General features: G+C 38.7%; 1 protein-coding gene across 1 annotated transcript in view; it reads right to left on the reverse strand.

Annotated features, from left to right (window-relative positions):
- The window catches only part of pcdh7a (protocadherin 7a), a 64,532-nt gene that overhangs the window by 37,257 nt on the left and 10,450 nt on the right, over window positions 1–16,825 (reverse strand). The window contains exon 4 of the mRNA XM_038271020.1: window positions 11,761–12,543. Within this exon, the coding sequence (XP_038126948.1) occupies window positions 11,761–12,543 (783 nt within the window). The remainder of the gene's footprint in view (window positions 1–11,760; window positions 12,544–16,825) is intronic.

Genomic DNA, 16,825 nt, shown 5'->3' on the forward strand with positions numbered 1-16,825 from the left:
ATACTGGGCACTCTATCCTCATCGCTCTGCTTCAACAGCAGGATACGCTCACAATCACCTCACAAGGGCTGACTGCATTTCAAACATGTTTCATTTTCACCTGACCACACAATTCTGACCGGGAGGTGATGGTGTGAGGCTAATCGCCTCCCCGTTACCTCCAGTATACTACAGGACGCCAGATGAGGCTGAAACTTGAACCAATCTAAAACATTCTCGCACCACTGAAGAGTCAGCACAAACTTGTACAGTGTATGACCGGCAATAAGGTTACACCCAAGACAGGCAACCAGTCCATGGCAAAACTTGGCACTCAAATAAACTACTATGTACACTATTATTTTCAGCGTCGTTTTCTGGTCAAAACAAGGCTGACCTGCTTATCCAGCCAAATGAACCTGTAGCTTACACCTTTTTGTGCTTACAATTAAACAGAGGCATCTTTACAAAAGAAAAAACTTCAAACTAGTGGATATTTCCAATGTACCAGTGAGTTACAGCTCTTCTGGCGTATTGATATTGCTGCTGTGCTCAAAACCACTTCACAGAAAAACGTGGAAATTGTTCTGCTGTACAATACAGCCCCCAAACCTAACATAGCCTCATAGTTAACTAATAGAGCAAGATTGATACATTGGCTGCCCAATATTAGCTTTTTTTTTTTTTTCTCCTACCAACTGATATGTGCATGCGTTTCCCGATTCATGAGGGCAATCAGCAGCCATCTTTGAGATCATGTGGTTTGTAGGCATTGTCACTCCCCTCCATTTGCCATAAATTATAAATTATTAATGATTTTTTCCCGGTTTGTTTAAATTAAGACTTAACATTTTTTCACTGTGTGATTTTTATCATGTGAATGGAGGAAGGAAAAGTGATATTGGCTTCAAGATATCGGCAGCACATAGTGGGGATTTGTTAAGCTGATAAAATAATCGGCATCAGCTTAAATATAAAAACACTTGTATGGTTAATCTCTACTAACTAATATTAAAATCTTTCTGCTAAAGCTAAGGAAAGTTACCTATGATAAATTCCTGAGAAGTGATCTCTAACAACACAAATTAACCCTTTAATCATTTCTAAACTTTACATTTTTGATATATTGCTGTATCTCATGTGAAAATAGCTATAAAAAAACATAAGCTAAACATATATTAGATATATTCGTACTTCTATGCATTTGGCAGTTTTTATGTTTTTTTTATGTGGAAAATGAAATATATGTTTCATGTCATAAATTTGCTGACATAATCTGCTTTTGAAACCTTGAGGCTTTTCTCTAAGAAAAAATGTTTTGCAAACCAGTGAGGTCTATAAAACCTACATGTATTGAAAATGTCTCTGAACTGTCAGAACACAACATTTGTTTGCATGAATAACAAATATAAATCAGTTCAATTTAATTTGGTGTCAGCAGAATCAATACAACGGGATTCTATACTCTCAGAATTATTTCATTTAGCTGAATAAGACCCACCTCAGCTCAGTTTCAAATTCATTTCAGTCAATTTAATTCAAAAAATTACTCAGAACCACTTTACACAGAGAAGATTCTTTTGTGTCAGTGGATGAAACCAGTCACTGGGCTACTAAGCTGTCTAGAATCCTTGCCCTGTCTGAGGAAGAGCACTTTTGTTTTGCAATATTGTGTGAAATTGCTCAAGCCTCAGAAAGCCATTAAGGTAATGCTTGAAGGCAGATGAGCTGAATGCAGAGCTGTACAATACAGAGCAGAGTTTTCAAGAAGCAAATAAAAAGAAGCATCTCAGTGATGGGCTTGCTATGTAGTCCATTGTATATGCCGAAACTACGTCTTCCTGAGATACAAAGAGTGTGTTTGCGAAAGCCTTGGCGGATGTTAGTGTGATTCCAGGAGAAGGAGTACTCCCAGGCATGTGAACATGACTCGATCCAGAGGGAAGAAGGCAAAGTGATGTAAGAGATGGAAAACTTTCCTATCAGCCCATGTATCATCATATTCTTATCAGATGCCTCCATTCGCCTTCTGAGAAATGTGTATACTCATAAAGATCTGGGAGGGTGAGCAATTATAATCACGCGCTATTAGAGACTCACAGGAGCGCGTTTCAGGAGGCACGTCTGAATGTGTTAGAATCACAGGCCTGACAACGTCTGCTGCGTACGTCTCTGCTTCGTCTTGCCTGGGTGTGCGTACATGTGTGGGAATGACATTTTCACATTCTTTCTGTTTTACTGAGAAGCTGAAACAAAAACTGAAGGGAGGACTTGTTAACATGGTAACATTATCAGTTGAAGACTCTTTCTGTTAACTCAAGTAAAGCTGTAGAAATGGTCGAGCATTCAGTCTAATATCAGCTCTCTGTGAGCTATATGGAAAGGACACTGGGGAATGTTTCTACTTTCTCTTCTTTAATCATTTTTTTTCACTAAGTCATTGTGTCTTTTAAGATTTCACCATCAGAGTTATTCTGACTTTTACTTCATGACTCTAAAAACTGACCTAAACCTCGAAGGACACTGCCTTTACCAGAACATCTACCTGTCACCACTCTGATTATAAATCCATGTCTAAAAGTCAGGGGGGGATTTACCATTAGGCTATACTAGGCAGTTGCCTAGGGCCCCAAGTTCCTGGGGGCCCCATAAAACTCTGTTTCCATGTATGGTTAATACAACTAATCCTTATTTGTGCACATTAATTATGTTTTTGATAAAAATCCTTTGGCTAAAATGCCATCAGAACGCTGATAAATAGAGAGGAAAAAGGGACAAGAAGAGAGGGACAAAACCTAGAACAAATAATGGATGTCTATTCTATTAACATTTCTCTATCTGTAGAATGGGTCTGTTTTATGGGTTTTCTTCTCAGGGGGCCCCCTGCCTGTCTTTGCCTAGGGCCCCAAATTTCCTAAATCCGCCCCTGCTAACAGTGATAAAGATGTATATGTCAACTTTTACATCTCATCAAAATTCACCGAGGACATTTGCATTTTTTTCTTTAAGTACAGAGTCCATATTATGAATAAAGAGTATTGTCAAGGTGCTGCTATTTGCTTTCTATATTTCTACAATGTTGTAACTCAGAGAATTGTGCCCTATTATTGACCTACGATCTTTGTAAAGCTTGGACCTTTTTCATACTAATTTCTTCGTAATAGGTATATTTAAAATGTTTAGCAGATGGGACAAAACATCATTCACGGATTTGAAACAACGATCAAATAATTTGAAGTTGATATTTTTAATTTACTTTAGCATTTAACATGATTGAAGCCATCAGCATTAGTACATGTAAACAATCACAGCATATGTGGTAATGGTTTGTTCCAAATTCATCATATTCCACTGAAAAGCAAAGTCAAAACATCTGAAAACAAGTCAATATCCTCTGGTGTAGATCTGAAATAAGCACATTTTTTAAGATGAACACAGAGTTCTAGATGTCTGTTGTGTCAGCCTTAATGAACACCTGACTTGACTCTGTAGACTTAGTCCAGTCCTCGAGAGTCACGATTTTCAACTTCTAGATGCATCTATTTTCCAACACACCTGAATCTCACAGCTAAATTCCATCAGTGTGTTATTCAGGTCAGTAGAGGCCTGGTAAAGAGTCACTTACATGAGTCACAGAAAATAGTTTACTTTAAAAAATAGTTTAAAAGCTGATTGCTTATTACACCTATTGAGCCTTTTGGCTTTATTTTAACAACCCCCACTGATTAATAAACACTTTTCAGTCCTCCCTCATCAACATCTGGTCCAAACAGTGTTTTGCCACCCCATCCTGGTAGTGCTTAGCAACGGTAGTCCTTAAGAGAAAACTATTTGAATTTTTGACTTTTAGTCTGGCAAGGCAGTGCTCAGGTCTAATCAACTACATTATTATCATTAAATTGTTATTATTTATTTTTAAATTTTTCTTACTTCTGGGAATTAAACATTTGACATAATGTTAAGTATTAAAAAAAATCTCACTAAAAGAAACAGAATTTTTTCTGTTAAAATTACAATGATCTATATATGTTGCTTATCCTCTTAGAAATGTTTTTTATGGGAGTTTTGCTGAGTTAATGGGACATTTGTCAAGGATCAGGATGTTGCAATACATTTTGAGTAATGACATATGGTGCATTTAATATAAAGTTGTTCTGACAGTTTGGATAAGTTCAATAAATTAAGTGAAACTTTTGTTTTATGGGATAAGTTACATTTTTTATCTTATGATTATATCTATATAGTTAGAAGGATATTTATCTTTATTAGATGCTGGAATATCTTCAAGGTCTTGAGTTTAAAAAAAAATGTGTTTGTTTCTTTATAAGTGCATACAATACTTTGGCTTCCGTCTATGTTTATCAGAAAGAGATTAATGTTTACTTTTTAGTAAAGTATTCAGTTGAATAATTGCTACGAATGTTGGTAATAACATATATGTGTATGTATTTTTGGACTGTCATTCAGTTTAAACTAAGGTTATTTACTAGGAGCATAAGGTAACAGTGTTACATCACATTAATCAAGAAGAGGCTTAGAGTATAAAAAAGTCACAGTCGACTGTGTTTAGTGCAGAGAAGTGTACAGATTGAAAACCAGACAGAAAAATATCTGCTTAAAGCAGCACAGATGGAGAGACTTTTCTTTCAAACGTTTACGCCAGAAAGCAAGTTTCCTGTTGTTTTTTTCAGTTATGTAAGAATAAAAGTATTATAAAAAAAAAAAGCTTTAGCTGGGTAATAAACATATTTTCCATTAAGCCCACACTTCATATGTTTAGTTTTACTTTCCTGATGTAATATTCTAACCTTCAATATTGCACTTAATAAGACATCCTAAAGATGTGCTGGAACAAACCAGATTCATAGCGTCTCTACCTCTGAACCCACAGGAACATGGTGGTGGAGCCCAGAGGGCACACTAAGGCTGAGTATTTATAACCCTGTAGATCTGGGCTGTTCTTGGTAGTGTTAGAGCAAACTTAACAGTATACATGGTTTAATGCTGCAGCAGAATGGCACACAATGTAGTAAACTAAGTGGAATGAAACAAATTAAAACGTAGCCAGACTTGTGGTTAGGTCATTTTGAATACTTTTGCTGAATTCCGTAAGGCAAAACAAAACTACAAGTTCAAATTTCAGTCTTGGCCACCAAGTGCTTTTGAATCAGTTTAGAACGAGGACATCAATCTAAAAGGTATAAACAGTAATTTCTCTTTCATTCTCAGGCAAGATGTGGAAAACAAAGGACGTTCTGATGCTGTGCATTTGAATCCATATGATCCTGCTCAAGTGGAAAATCAATGTTTACAGGGTAAGCATGTGTTCCACCTACAGGGCTGGCCATCTAACAGAAACACACATCTGTCTCCTTCTCTCTGTAACGTCTGAGCCTTTTTTTCCGCTCCAATCAAAATGTCTGCCTTTCAAAGTCCTTCTGACTTCATTTTCTGTGGCTCGGGTTCCCTCTCTGATGTCCACTGACTCACGGTTTTCGGGTCCCCTCCCCATTGCAGGGTCACTGGATCAGGTTTCAGTCTGGCTCAACACGCAATTCCCACTTAGGTTACCTCGTCCTTCTCACCTCTTGCTTACCCTGCACCTCTTGCCCTCTCTACACACTCACCCCTTGAGCATATGGTTGGCTGCGCGGCCTGAACCGGGCAAGCTGGTATCATCATGACCGGGGTTATGGCTCAGCTATGGCACAGAAGGTCATTGTCAGCTTGTTTGCTCAATGGCTTCAACTCCAATGAGTCAAATACAGGATGTGCATTATCTTAAGAGGTGTTTGTGTGGATGCATTAGTGCGTAGATAGGGCGAGTGTCAGTCTGTGACAGACGCTCATCATATTTAATCCTGAAAGGATTTTGTGGAAATGAAAAGCTGCTTTTCAATTTTATAATCCCGTAGACCTAATCTCTGCTGCCACGTTCCCCCTATAAAGTCCAATTAGACCAAAACGTCTGTCCGGATGAGTCCTGTTCCAACGCAAATCTCATCCCGAAAACCCATCATGTCCAACTCCAACCTTCACAATTTTTATAAAAGAGAGTAATGCACCAACAAAGCCTCTCTTTCAACCCACCTGTTTCTACCGCAGCCTTGTTAAGGGGGGTCGAGGACATTGATTAGGCTTGGACTCAATTAGTTTGAGTGTGTGGAAGTAGGTGTGTGCCTTTTGTTCGACTCAGCCTTTATAGCACTGCGATCTAACCCACTCCCTCCATGCCTGCTGGGTTCAATGAGAGAGAGAGACAGAAAGGGGAAAGAAAGTGCACACTACAGTAAAAGAAGTGGCACTAGTGAAATCGCTGAGTTGATGCATTCTCAGAGGTCAGTGTGGTGCAGAGAAGATGCAATGAGGACAGCAGTGAAGGGGTCTGCATATATGACCATGCATATGGCAAAGAAAACAGACAGCTTACACAGAGGAACTAAAGGTCAGTGTGAGAGAAGACCTAAAAAGAAAGACATGGAAAGTGCAAAGCGCTCGGTACCATTAATTAAATATTCCATATCTTTAGATGTGGTTGCCTGAAAAGGGTACCTTAAAAAACATACTGTGGTGGTGCGTGCATTACATATGTGCAGCAGCACACACAGCGCAGATCCAGGCCACTTTTCCCCATATTGACTGCAGTGCCATGTGACTGCTGTGATCATTAACAACCCTGATGCCAACGGGTATCCTGATGACCCACATCTCAGCAGTCCACTCTCACTGTCTGGCTGCCGCCCAAAAACAGACCTCTCCTTCTCCCTCTCTCTCTATCTTATGCTGTTTCTCTGCCCCTCCCCATTTGGGTGCAAGGGCAATAACCTTCCTCTGTGCGCTGTCTCAATTAGAGCAACCAACTTCCATCTTACAACACTGTTAATGGCTGCTAGAATCTTTATATACTAAGGAACCAAAGGCTTGGGCTTGTATTTTTAACTTTGTAGATTTACTTTAACCTGGGATATTTCATGTCAAGTTACAAAAAAATGTTAATTTGAAAAACAGTTCACCCAGCAACAACGGGGGGCATTAATTATCAACTATGAGACACTTTCAGAAAAGCTTTGCACTGGCTTACAGGTTTTTTGAATTATAGAGCCAATTAAGGAGTTTGAGCCAACGAGGAAAAGCTGCATGCATAACATTTTTACTCAGTGACTAAGGCTGAGGTTTATGTAAAGCATATTTTCCAATCTACCATGCTCTGCTAAAGTCTTCATACATTTTTTATACGTTACACCCACAAACTCTACCATGAGTTTATTGGGATTTCATATGAAACACTTTCAGAAAAAAGAGATAAGTGTGAAGGGGAAGGTAAATATTAAATAAATTCGGTTTGAGTCTATTTCCCGTAGAACCTGCTCAGCTGGGTTTTATCTCTACATCACTTGTTTATCTAGGGACTAAATGCTGGTGAAGATTCTCAGTCATCCAGGTCATAATCATTCCAAAAAAGTAAAAAAAAACAACCCACTGGACTTTGTGTCACAAACAAAGCCTTGTTTTGGCTTAGAAATATGCATGAAAACATGCTTAGAAAGCATACATTAAAACATCCTAGAGACTTGATGGCTTTCCATTCTCCTTCACAGAATATCTCTTGCTGTAGATTTGACTTTCGATTGTACCTTTGATCCAAACCATTAATTTTTAATTTAGCTGTCTGTAGTTGGTGTATTGGAAGTGAACCTCTGACCCATCTGTTGCAGGTTGTAACAGGGTTTCTAGAGGGATTGCTTCTCGTTATGCGCCATTCATCATCCAAACAACTCTAATCAGCTTCCCTTTACCTTCTGTAGCTAAACATCTCCAGGGCATCATGCTGCCCCAACACTGTTTCATATACTGATATTCTGTCGCACCTTATGTTGTGTATGTAGATTAAACTGTTTCATTTTGGGCTCATTTGACAGGAGCAGCTTCTTCTAAAAATATTGTGATCCGGTAGAACTTCTGACTGCTTTCTCTCTGCAATGGTGTCTCCCTGCCCACTCCTCCATAAAAGCCAGATTTTTTAGACTGTATGACGAATGGTTTTCCTGTTAAAAGACTCTCCCACTTGGGCTGTGCTTGATCTCTGCACTTGACTCATTTTTGCCTGATGGATTGACTGTGAGAAGTTGACACTCTTGGCGTTGTTTTATAACCTAAGGCAAGTATAAATCTGTCCAAAAGTGTATTATCCTGATACACTTTGCTCACTAATGTTGCTCACTAATGTTTGCCTTCACAGAGCAGCTGTATTTATACTAATACTAAACAACTGGACTTTATTTTGTTATCTTTAGATTTGCATTTCTTCAAATCAATAAAAAATATATATGCTTTTCCGTCAATTTCACAGAAATTAATTCCCAGTAAGATACACTTCAGTTTAAGTAACATGACAAAATGAGAACAAAAAAAATGTCTATAAGACAAAAGATTATTTTTTAAGTAGCGAAACTTTTGAACATGCCAGAATTAGAATTGCTAAAGGTTGACATTATGACACCTTCCTTTAATCAACTGGTTTAATATTGTTAGGTTAACGATTTCAAATGAACATGAAATAAATGAAATGTTAACTGATTAGCATATGATGATACAGCAAGGTAAAAAAAAATAGAGATATTTGTAAGTCAACTTTCATCAGCGTAAAATGATCATAATAAAGAGCCAAAGGTGTGAAGTGCTTGAGTTGACATTGAATGAACCACATTTATTAAACAGTAGGAGTCTTGGTTTGCTCAGCCTATTATTCCACCCACTTCTCTTGTTCATTTTCAGATTTATTCATTCCCATTGATATGAATCTCCCACCGCCCTCCTCCTCCTTTCTCCCATTCTCGCTGAGCGGTTTAGATTCAAAAACATAACCAATGCCATTAACCGGGCGTTCTTGTCATCTTTTTCCTGCTCTGATGCAATCTTGCTTTTCATCCATGACGCTGAGTTTTCTTGACTTGCCTTTTTTTTCTTTTTCTTTTAGCATTTCACAACCCTAATTCATCTCCCGATGTGCTGACTTCAGATAAAGAGATTTTAATGCTTCCAACGACCCAGTAAAGTAGTTTTGAAACTCCAGAGTTCTTTGCCAACTCTCCTTTTTCCTCAGTCCACCACTCCCATCCCCTCTAAAACGTCTATAAATCTTTCCCAGTCTTGATCTAACACCATCCAAACTTCTGTTGGCATCCAAATTCTCTCGTTTGGCAGATATGCATACCACCTATTACTCTCTGGGTCTATCTCATACCCACACTCATGTATATAAATGCATATACGTTTATAAAATAAGCAGTCCCTCCAGCTTAAACACATAACCCCCACCAATTTAAAAACAGCGAGTTTCTCTAAACTGCAGAAATTAACCAATTCTGTAATGTAGGTGAGCAAAGTCACGCCTGAGTGCATAAACTATTTAACACATATTCAGAGAGTTGTCGTTGAACCCCCTGGATTCTGGATGGTGGAGGTGGGGAGGGTTGAGGAGGGCGACCCTCACTCCACCGAGGGGGGTTAATTACCACATGTGATCAATAATTCATTACGCTGTCAGTTTGTGTGTCTGCATGACTCTCTATGTGTGCTGGCATGTTTTGAGAGCACGAAAGGCATGAGAGCCAAAACTCCCCCAGTAAGCAGTTTCTTTCCCAGGGAATGTCAGATTAAGAGGATTGACTCCGTAATGGATTAACCTCCAGGGTTTTGTTTGTGTATGCATATGTGCGTGCACACATGGCTGTCCCTGCGTGCGTGTGGAGCGATATGTTTGAGCAGGATCAGAGTACCCCCTGTATGAATTGATTAGCCTAAGAAGCTCTTCTCCTTCCCTTTTAATGACCACATCAGCATTTCCCCCCCCTCAACCACAAGCTGGATAAATGTAGACTTGTCTGTCAAGGAAATGAGATACCACCCCTTTAAGTAGGGTTAGCTGTCACTCAAATATCACTCTCCTGAAGACTCCCCAGAGACAAGACAAACCCTGCTGTGTTGGTGTGTCTTCCGTGATAGATGGTTCCTGAGTCTGTGGGTTATTGCGTGTGGGCTGACTGACCGTCTGTGCACCGTTTATTTGTCAGCTTTTAACTGCAGCCTCCTGCGGTTTCCACCAAAGTCACCGTATCCATTATCTATGCAACTGATATTGTTTATGGAATTAAAGCATAGGCTAAATAGAAGAAAGTCACCGGCTTAAAAAGGAATACCCAATGATCAATTACTCTGCTGTAATAAGGTACTTTCCTCTTTCCTCTGTGTCTTTGTTCTAACTGTTTTTACTCATCGGGGGTTCATTTTAATAGTCTTACACTTGTGTGCATACATGCACATAATTGTGCATGTATGCAAAAGTTCACATTCAGATATCCCTGGGCTGCATTTACTCACGTGCCCCACAGTGGATTTTACTAAAAACGGGCCTAACGTTTGACACTACACACAAGCTCTGACAGCAGCTCGCTCCTCAAAAGCTTAGGATGGTGACACAAACACATGCGGGTGCACATTCTTTCTGACAGCAATTTGTAGAGATAAAATGGTATGTAGACATTAGCGACAGGGTGTGCAGGACGAGTGTCAGCAGACGTGAGAGCAGGAGAAGATGAAGCCATGATGGAAGCTGCAGTGAGTAAAGCGGAAGAAGAGAGGCTGCTGAGATTTTAAAAGGGAGATGGACAATACCTTGCAAAGTCATTTAAACTCTCTAAAATTTGAAAAAACAAACAAGTTTAGTGGTTGTTGTAAACAACCACTAAACTTGATCAAGATAAAGTTTTGCAAAACTGTAAAACAGACAAACTGCTCACTCAGAATCATTGTGTGCATTTGTATTTAGTCTCAGTTACTCTGTTTTCTCTAAATAAAATCATGTGTAACTAATTATATTCTCTAAATTAATAAATAGAGCTCTGCTCTGTGTAACGTATTTGTAGTTTAACCCTGGAGAACTTAAGAAAACATACAGCCAAATGGAAAAATAAAAAATTAATAAAACAGCAGACATGCAAAGCAAAAGTTATTAAGAAGTATACAGCAATGTTGGGCTTTGATGCAATAGCCCTAGCTTAGACACCTCAGATATCAAATAAACAAAATCATCATCATCATCATCATCATCATAAAAAAAAAAAGAAACTGAATCATTACAAATGTAATTTTTAGTAAAGATTCTGCTTTGAAGAGATATTCTTATTTTGTATTATCTCTCTAATTTCTATCAGCTCAGTGTGGGGTCTTTTAAAAAGAAGACTCCATACTGTGGATTGTTTTTGTCAGCACCATTAAATTAAGCAGAAAAAAAAAGGGAGTGAAAAAAAAAACTCAGGTATAAACTAAAGTCAGGGGTGTACAAAATATCTTGCAGTAGATTAAACAATTGGAAAAAATTAGGACATGAGCTAAAAACACAACACAAAAACATCAAAGTTAAAAAATGTGCAGTAATCTTTTGGCCCATACCCCAAATCCTGTGCCATGGAAAACTCATATGAAAAATTACTCCCAGCAAACACACGCTTCCCTGCTTCCCTGTCCCTCTTTTCATAGGGCTCGATAAAATTTCATACCAACTCATCCGTTTGTATCTTTTTTTCAAATATCTAACCACTATGCTATACTATGCACTATTCACCACTAGGCACTATTTGAGCTGATCTCTGGCTAAATATTTTCATGATAAACATTATAGTATATGGTTTTAATGTAAAGTTTGCAAGGCACTGAAAATTGTATCAAAATTTAAATCCATATGGGGAATTCACAGCATGTCTCTTTGGTCAGGACTCCTACCTGTTTGCTGTACTTGTTCGCAGCCTGGCAGCTGTAATCTGAGCACTGGTCTGATCCCAGGGACATGGCGTCTGCGTTGCCACTACCTCCTGTGCTGCTGCTACTGGAGCCGGCACTCCCCACGCATCCACCACTGCCCACAAAGGTGTTTGAGGGAGGAAGCTCCTGGACCGCCTGGTGCTTCTTTCCCTCGGCTGGGGGTGAATGAGGCTGGAGATTCACTGCAGGGAGAGGTGAACTAGATTTGTAGTGTCTGGCCAGATCTGGGCTTGACTGGTGTCTTCTGCCGCCGCCCATTCTTGGGCTACCAGGGTCCCCTTCCATAGCACAGTAGCGAGCTGCTAGGCGCTCACTGGCACTGCTTAGTTCCTCGTCATCATCATCATTGACGTGGCGACGCAAGCCATTGACGGTGACGATGCCACTGTATAGAGACCTGTCTGACTTCCCTACACCTCCGACTGTACTGCCACTGCCTCCGCCACGCTTGTCTCTTCGCGGCTTCCGACCACGGTCGGAACCACTGCCTCTGCTGGCTTGTGGTTGAGCCCCAGAAGGACTGAAGAAGTCTTCCTCTGGCTCTTTTTTACCAGCCTCATAGCCGTTCTTACCCTGAGCGCCACACTGCCTGGCAGTTACCACAAGGAGAATCACCAGGATGACTGCTGCAGCTCCCGCGAGGATGCCAATCGCAACACTGAGGCGCTGCTTTCCAAATGCACGTTCACTGTCTGGGTCCCCTGCAATGTCTAGAGACAGAGGGGCCATCAGGCTGCGGGCAACCTGCAATAGAGAGAAAAAGAAGAGAAATAAGATAAAACCAAGTGCACAGTACTAAAAGCAAAGAAAAATCCCAGAATAACATTTTGAAATGATGGCACAGTTGGTGTGAGCCGCAGAGACACATCAAACAGCATCTTCATCATAATTAAACTTATCATTCTGTTTAGTGTGGGAGCTTCTCAGTTATTCCCAGAAACATAAGAGTGTCACTAAATATGTAATTGCTTTTGCCTCCAAGTTCAGGCATTTCAGGTTGCGCCTGTAATTCTTCACGTTTATTACATCACACAGCGGGTATGAGAAATGAACAGGATTAGACTGCCTTTAATCTGATTTTAAAAATCAGAGGAAATTTTAGACACTGAGGTCAGGAGTAGCTAGGAGAACTAAAGAAGCAAAAACAGTAAATAAATGTGAAAACAAAGGCAAGAGGCAGACAATGACTACATCCTAAGGCACAAACACATCTACTGTCTCATCAATAAACAATATCCCTTTTGTAAGCGACAGTGTAGGCGTGGATTGGTTAAGGATTAGTTTTCACAATTTTTTCACAAAGAATTGAATGGATAGACTACGAGGAGGCTGTTTAAAACATGTAATGCTCAATGTGAGGAATTTTAAGCTCTTTTTCTTTTGTCCATCTTAGGGTCTTCCGTTTGCTCTGTAAGCTAATAGCTTTTTTTGTTATAGAGCAAATCTGTGTAAATCCATTTCAAAATCTGTAACGAGAAGAAATGTTATATAGTGTTTTCATTTGGTGATAAATAACATCCAATTAAGAAAGGATATGGGCCAAACACGTAGACAAACGTTTGTGTTTCTCTTCCTTTAAGGATGCTGTAGTGACTTTACTTCATTTGAGTAATTTTATTCTGCCTTATAATCAATTTATCATCAACATGTACAGTCCTGTTAAAATAAAGTATTTTCCTTTTTGAAAGGTTTTTGCATTTTTGCTTTCTTTGTGTAACTGAAATGTTAACATCAGAGAAAGAAGATTGAAGTAAATTGAAAAGTCACCTTTTAAAAAATGAATATAAAATATAAATAAATATAAAAATAAACAAAGTAATTGCTTTAATCAGTTATTAACAGGATGTTGGTCAAATAAACTTGACAAGCAATATTCCACATTGATAAAAAGAAATTCAAAAGAAACAAGATATAAAATTAGTGACATCTATCAAACTGGAAAAGGATTTAAAAGTCAGTCTATGGCTTTGAGACTTCAGCAAATAACAGTGAAACTAAAAAAAAACAAAACAAGGAACAGTGATAAAGCTTCCAAGAATTTAGAACCCTTTTAAAAATTACATCAGCTAGTCATCTGACTTACCCTCCATATAACCCCAAACCTCTTCAACCAGTAAATCATAAGCAATGTCCAGATATCAGTTTTATACATTAAGCTTAATCCTCTTGATTTATCAAGGACAACAAACCAGCAATTAAACAAAAAAAATGTCAAATGAACAAATTAAAGAATAAACAAATAAATAAATACATAAATAAATAAAATGTTGGTGTTACCTATGCAAAGTCTGGATTTAAATCTGATTGAAGAGGCTGTTTGTGCTCTAAACCCCCTAATGTGGCTGCATAAGACAATTCTGCAAAGAAGAGTGGGTCAAAGTTTTTGCACAGTCATGATAACGGGCTAGAGGTCAATTTTACAAATGCATGATGTAAAATTGACCTATTCTAATGTTCATGGGGAAATAGCTTTTTATATGAAATTTCAGTTATCTGAAAACTGCTTTTTTTTTAAATCATCCCATTATCAGTTTGGTTTCAAAAATTAATGATCTGAACTTTAAAGCAGGGGTGCCCAAGTCAAATCCTTGCAAACCACTAACCTTGCGTCTCTTCCCATCTCTAATGCACCAAAATCACACTTTCAAAGCAGGCTTTAACACTTAAAATCATTTATTAGAAGAAAGTGGGTTCTATTAAAACCTAAACTTGCTCATTGCATGATATTACCTATTCCACTACAAGTGGATTCACAGTTTTGAATTCAGCTTCATTAGAGATCCATTAAATAATTTGCATAAATTATTGTGGAGACACCAGCATGAACTCTTATATTTTTGAACAGTCCCTATTTACTAACCCTATTAATACTAGTCAATAACTGTTATAAATCTAAGCTAAGGTTAATTAAGACAAGCTCAAACCCTAAAAACGATGAGCTACTGGATTAGGACTCGTTTTGGTACAGAATACTCAAAACCCTCAAGAAGATAGGTAACTGTACCAGGAAAGATTGTTAACCAATTCTGTCACAAAAACAAGTAGACACACACAGAGGCACGCTTGTAGACTTGTAAAAGCATCATTAAAAGAAAGTGGGTTATGCTGAACCAAAAACGCACTCATTACACTTTATTGTGACTTTCTCAACAGCAGAAATTGAGGCTGCAGAGTTCTTCACAGAAGATATCCTGTGAAAACTTTGTTCGTTATAATCATTATGAGGACCCCAATATAAACTCAGGCGCTGATGCATATGCATGATCTACACAAATTTGCACCAAGTGTAAGCTGACTGTTCGCTAGACGGCTCATTCTGCAGCCTGCACCTTGTCTGTGAGCTCAAATGACAAAGTCTTTGGCCTGGCTGGGTGAGGAATGACAGACTCTTATAATCCCTGCAGCAAATAAGAGTGCCTGGTAATAAGGCTCGCAGGAATGTACAGGAGAGTGACTGAGCCACCGTACTTTGAAGTGGCCGAGTAAAATAAGTTTTGCACAAGCTGCTGCATTAGTAATACAGCAGAGAATTTGCTTACACGACTGCATCGTGGAACTGGCTTATTATATTATCCGAGACACATACAGAGGAGCTACATTATTGCCCTCTTTTCCTCTTGCTTCCCCCCACAGCTCAGAGTGACACTGTTCTGTGTTCATAGTTTCAACCTCATCTATTTCTGAGTTGAGTTTCATTGTTAGTGAGTTGCGTTTGTTTTAGTCCATTGTTCTGCTTCCACTGCAAAGATGCCTCTCTGCCAGGCTCTGCTCTTCCCATCATAGCCCCGCTACTCCCCCTTGGTGCCTGCAGTAATACCATCTATTCTCATTCTGCTGGGCATCCTCAACGTGCCTTTCTTTTCCCACTTGGGGTGAAAAAAGTGCAAAAACAAAGCTTCACGCACACAGATGCTTTGTGAGAGCTCAGAACAAGTGGAATGTACAGGCATACTTGAAGCATTAATAGTGTAAAAATGTACATTATAGGTATGTACGTAAACTTCTGTGTGGGAGAATGTGCCAAAAAAGTAGTAACACATCAAGGGCCAAGTTCACAAAAGCTCTACAGTATGTCTATAGGCACACTCAGGGAACTGTAAGTTTCCAGTCCTTTGATACAGCCCGGAATCCCAGAGGATTCTTTGATTCTGCTGTGTGTGCTTTCCACTTGCTGGACTTAGCATCTCTTTCACTCCTACTGCAGATACCCGCCATAGGACCAAGCACCACCAGAGCTACACTGAAGATAGAGTAGATATCTGACAGGAATACAATAAGAAAAACAAAAAAATAAATGAACATCTTAAGAGAGAGAGATTACCATCTAAGAATTAGTTCGAAGGGTTATTTCACCGTTTTATATCAAAATCTTAAATGTTTGCTGACCAAAAGTTCTAGAGTTCTTAGTTCTTCTTTTTTGCCTATATTCCCATATAAATATTATACAATAAGTCAGAGTGACCACACTTCCTGGAATAGGTTAGTAAAAAAAAAAAAAAAAATTGGCAAATATTAGAAAAATGTGAGGAGATGGAAGGATAGATAGATGCTGATACCTGAATTGGATATCCGCTGCAATATTGACTAACTAGCTGCATCAGATATCAATGATTTTATATTGGCTACTGGAGATTGAATCAATTACATTTTACATCGAACTGTTATTTCTTTCTTTTTTCTGCTTACTTTTTAAATAAATAATATAAATAAAATTCATTACTGGGTTATTTTGTCAACTTTTAGCTATGTTTATGTCAAGGCTAAAGCCTTCTGTAAGATGGCAAGATATATGGTTCATGCATTTAACAGTTGAATTGGATCGGTATCGGATACTGGTCGATCCGTTCAGCACAGGTATCGCTATTGGATTGGATCTGGAAAAAAATTGATTGGTGGGTGGATTGATGGACAAAAAAGAATGATGGAATACAATGTTAAATAAAATTAGGTATGGGAATAGATAAAAATGCTCCTTACTAGAGGTGAGTATTGGCATGAGTGTTGCGATTCGATACATGTCGCGATA

This window comes from Cyprinodon tularosa, unplaced genomic scaffold, assembly GCF_016077235.1.
Source record: "Cyprinodon tularosa strain WSP-4 unplaced genomic scaffold, ASM1607723v1 ctg788, whole genome shotgun sequence".
Lineage (NCBI taxonomy): Eukaryota > Metazoa > Chordata > Actinopteri > Cyprinodontiformes > Cyprinodontidae > Cyprinodon > Cyprinodon tularosa.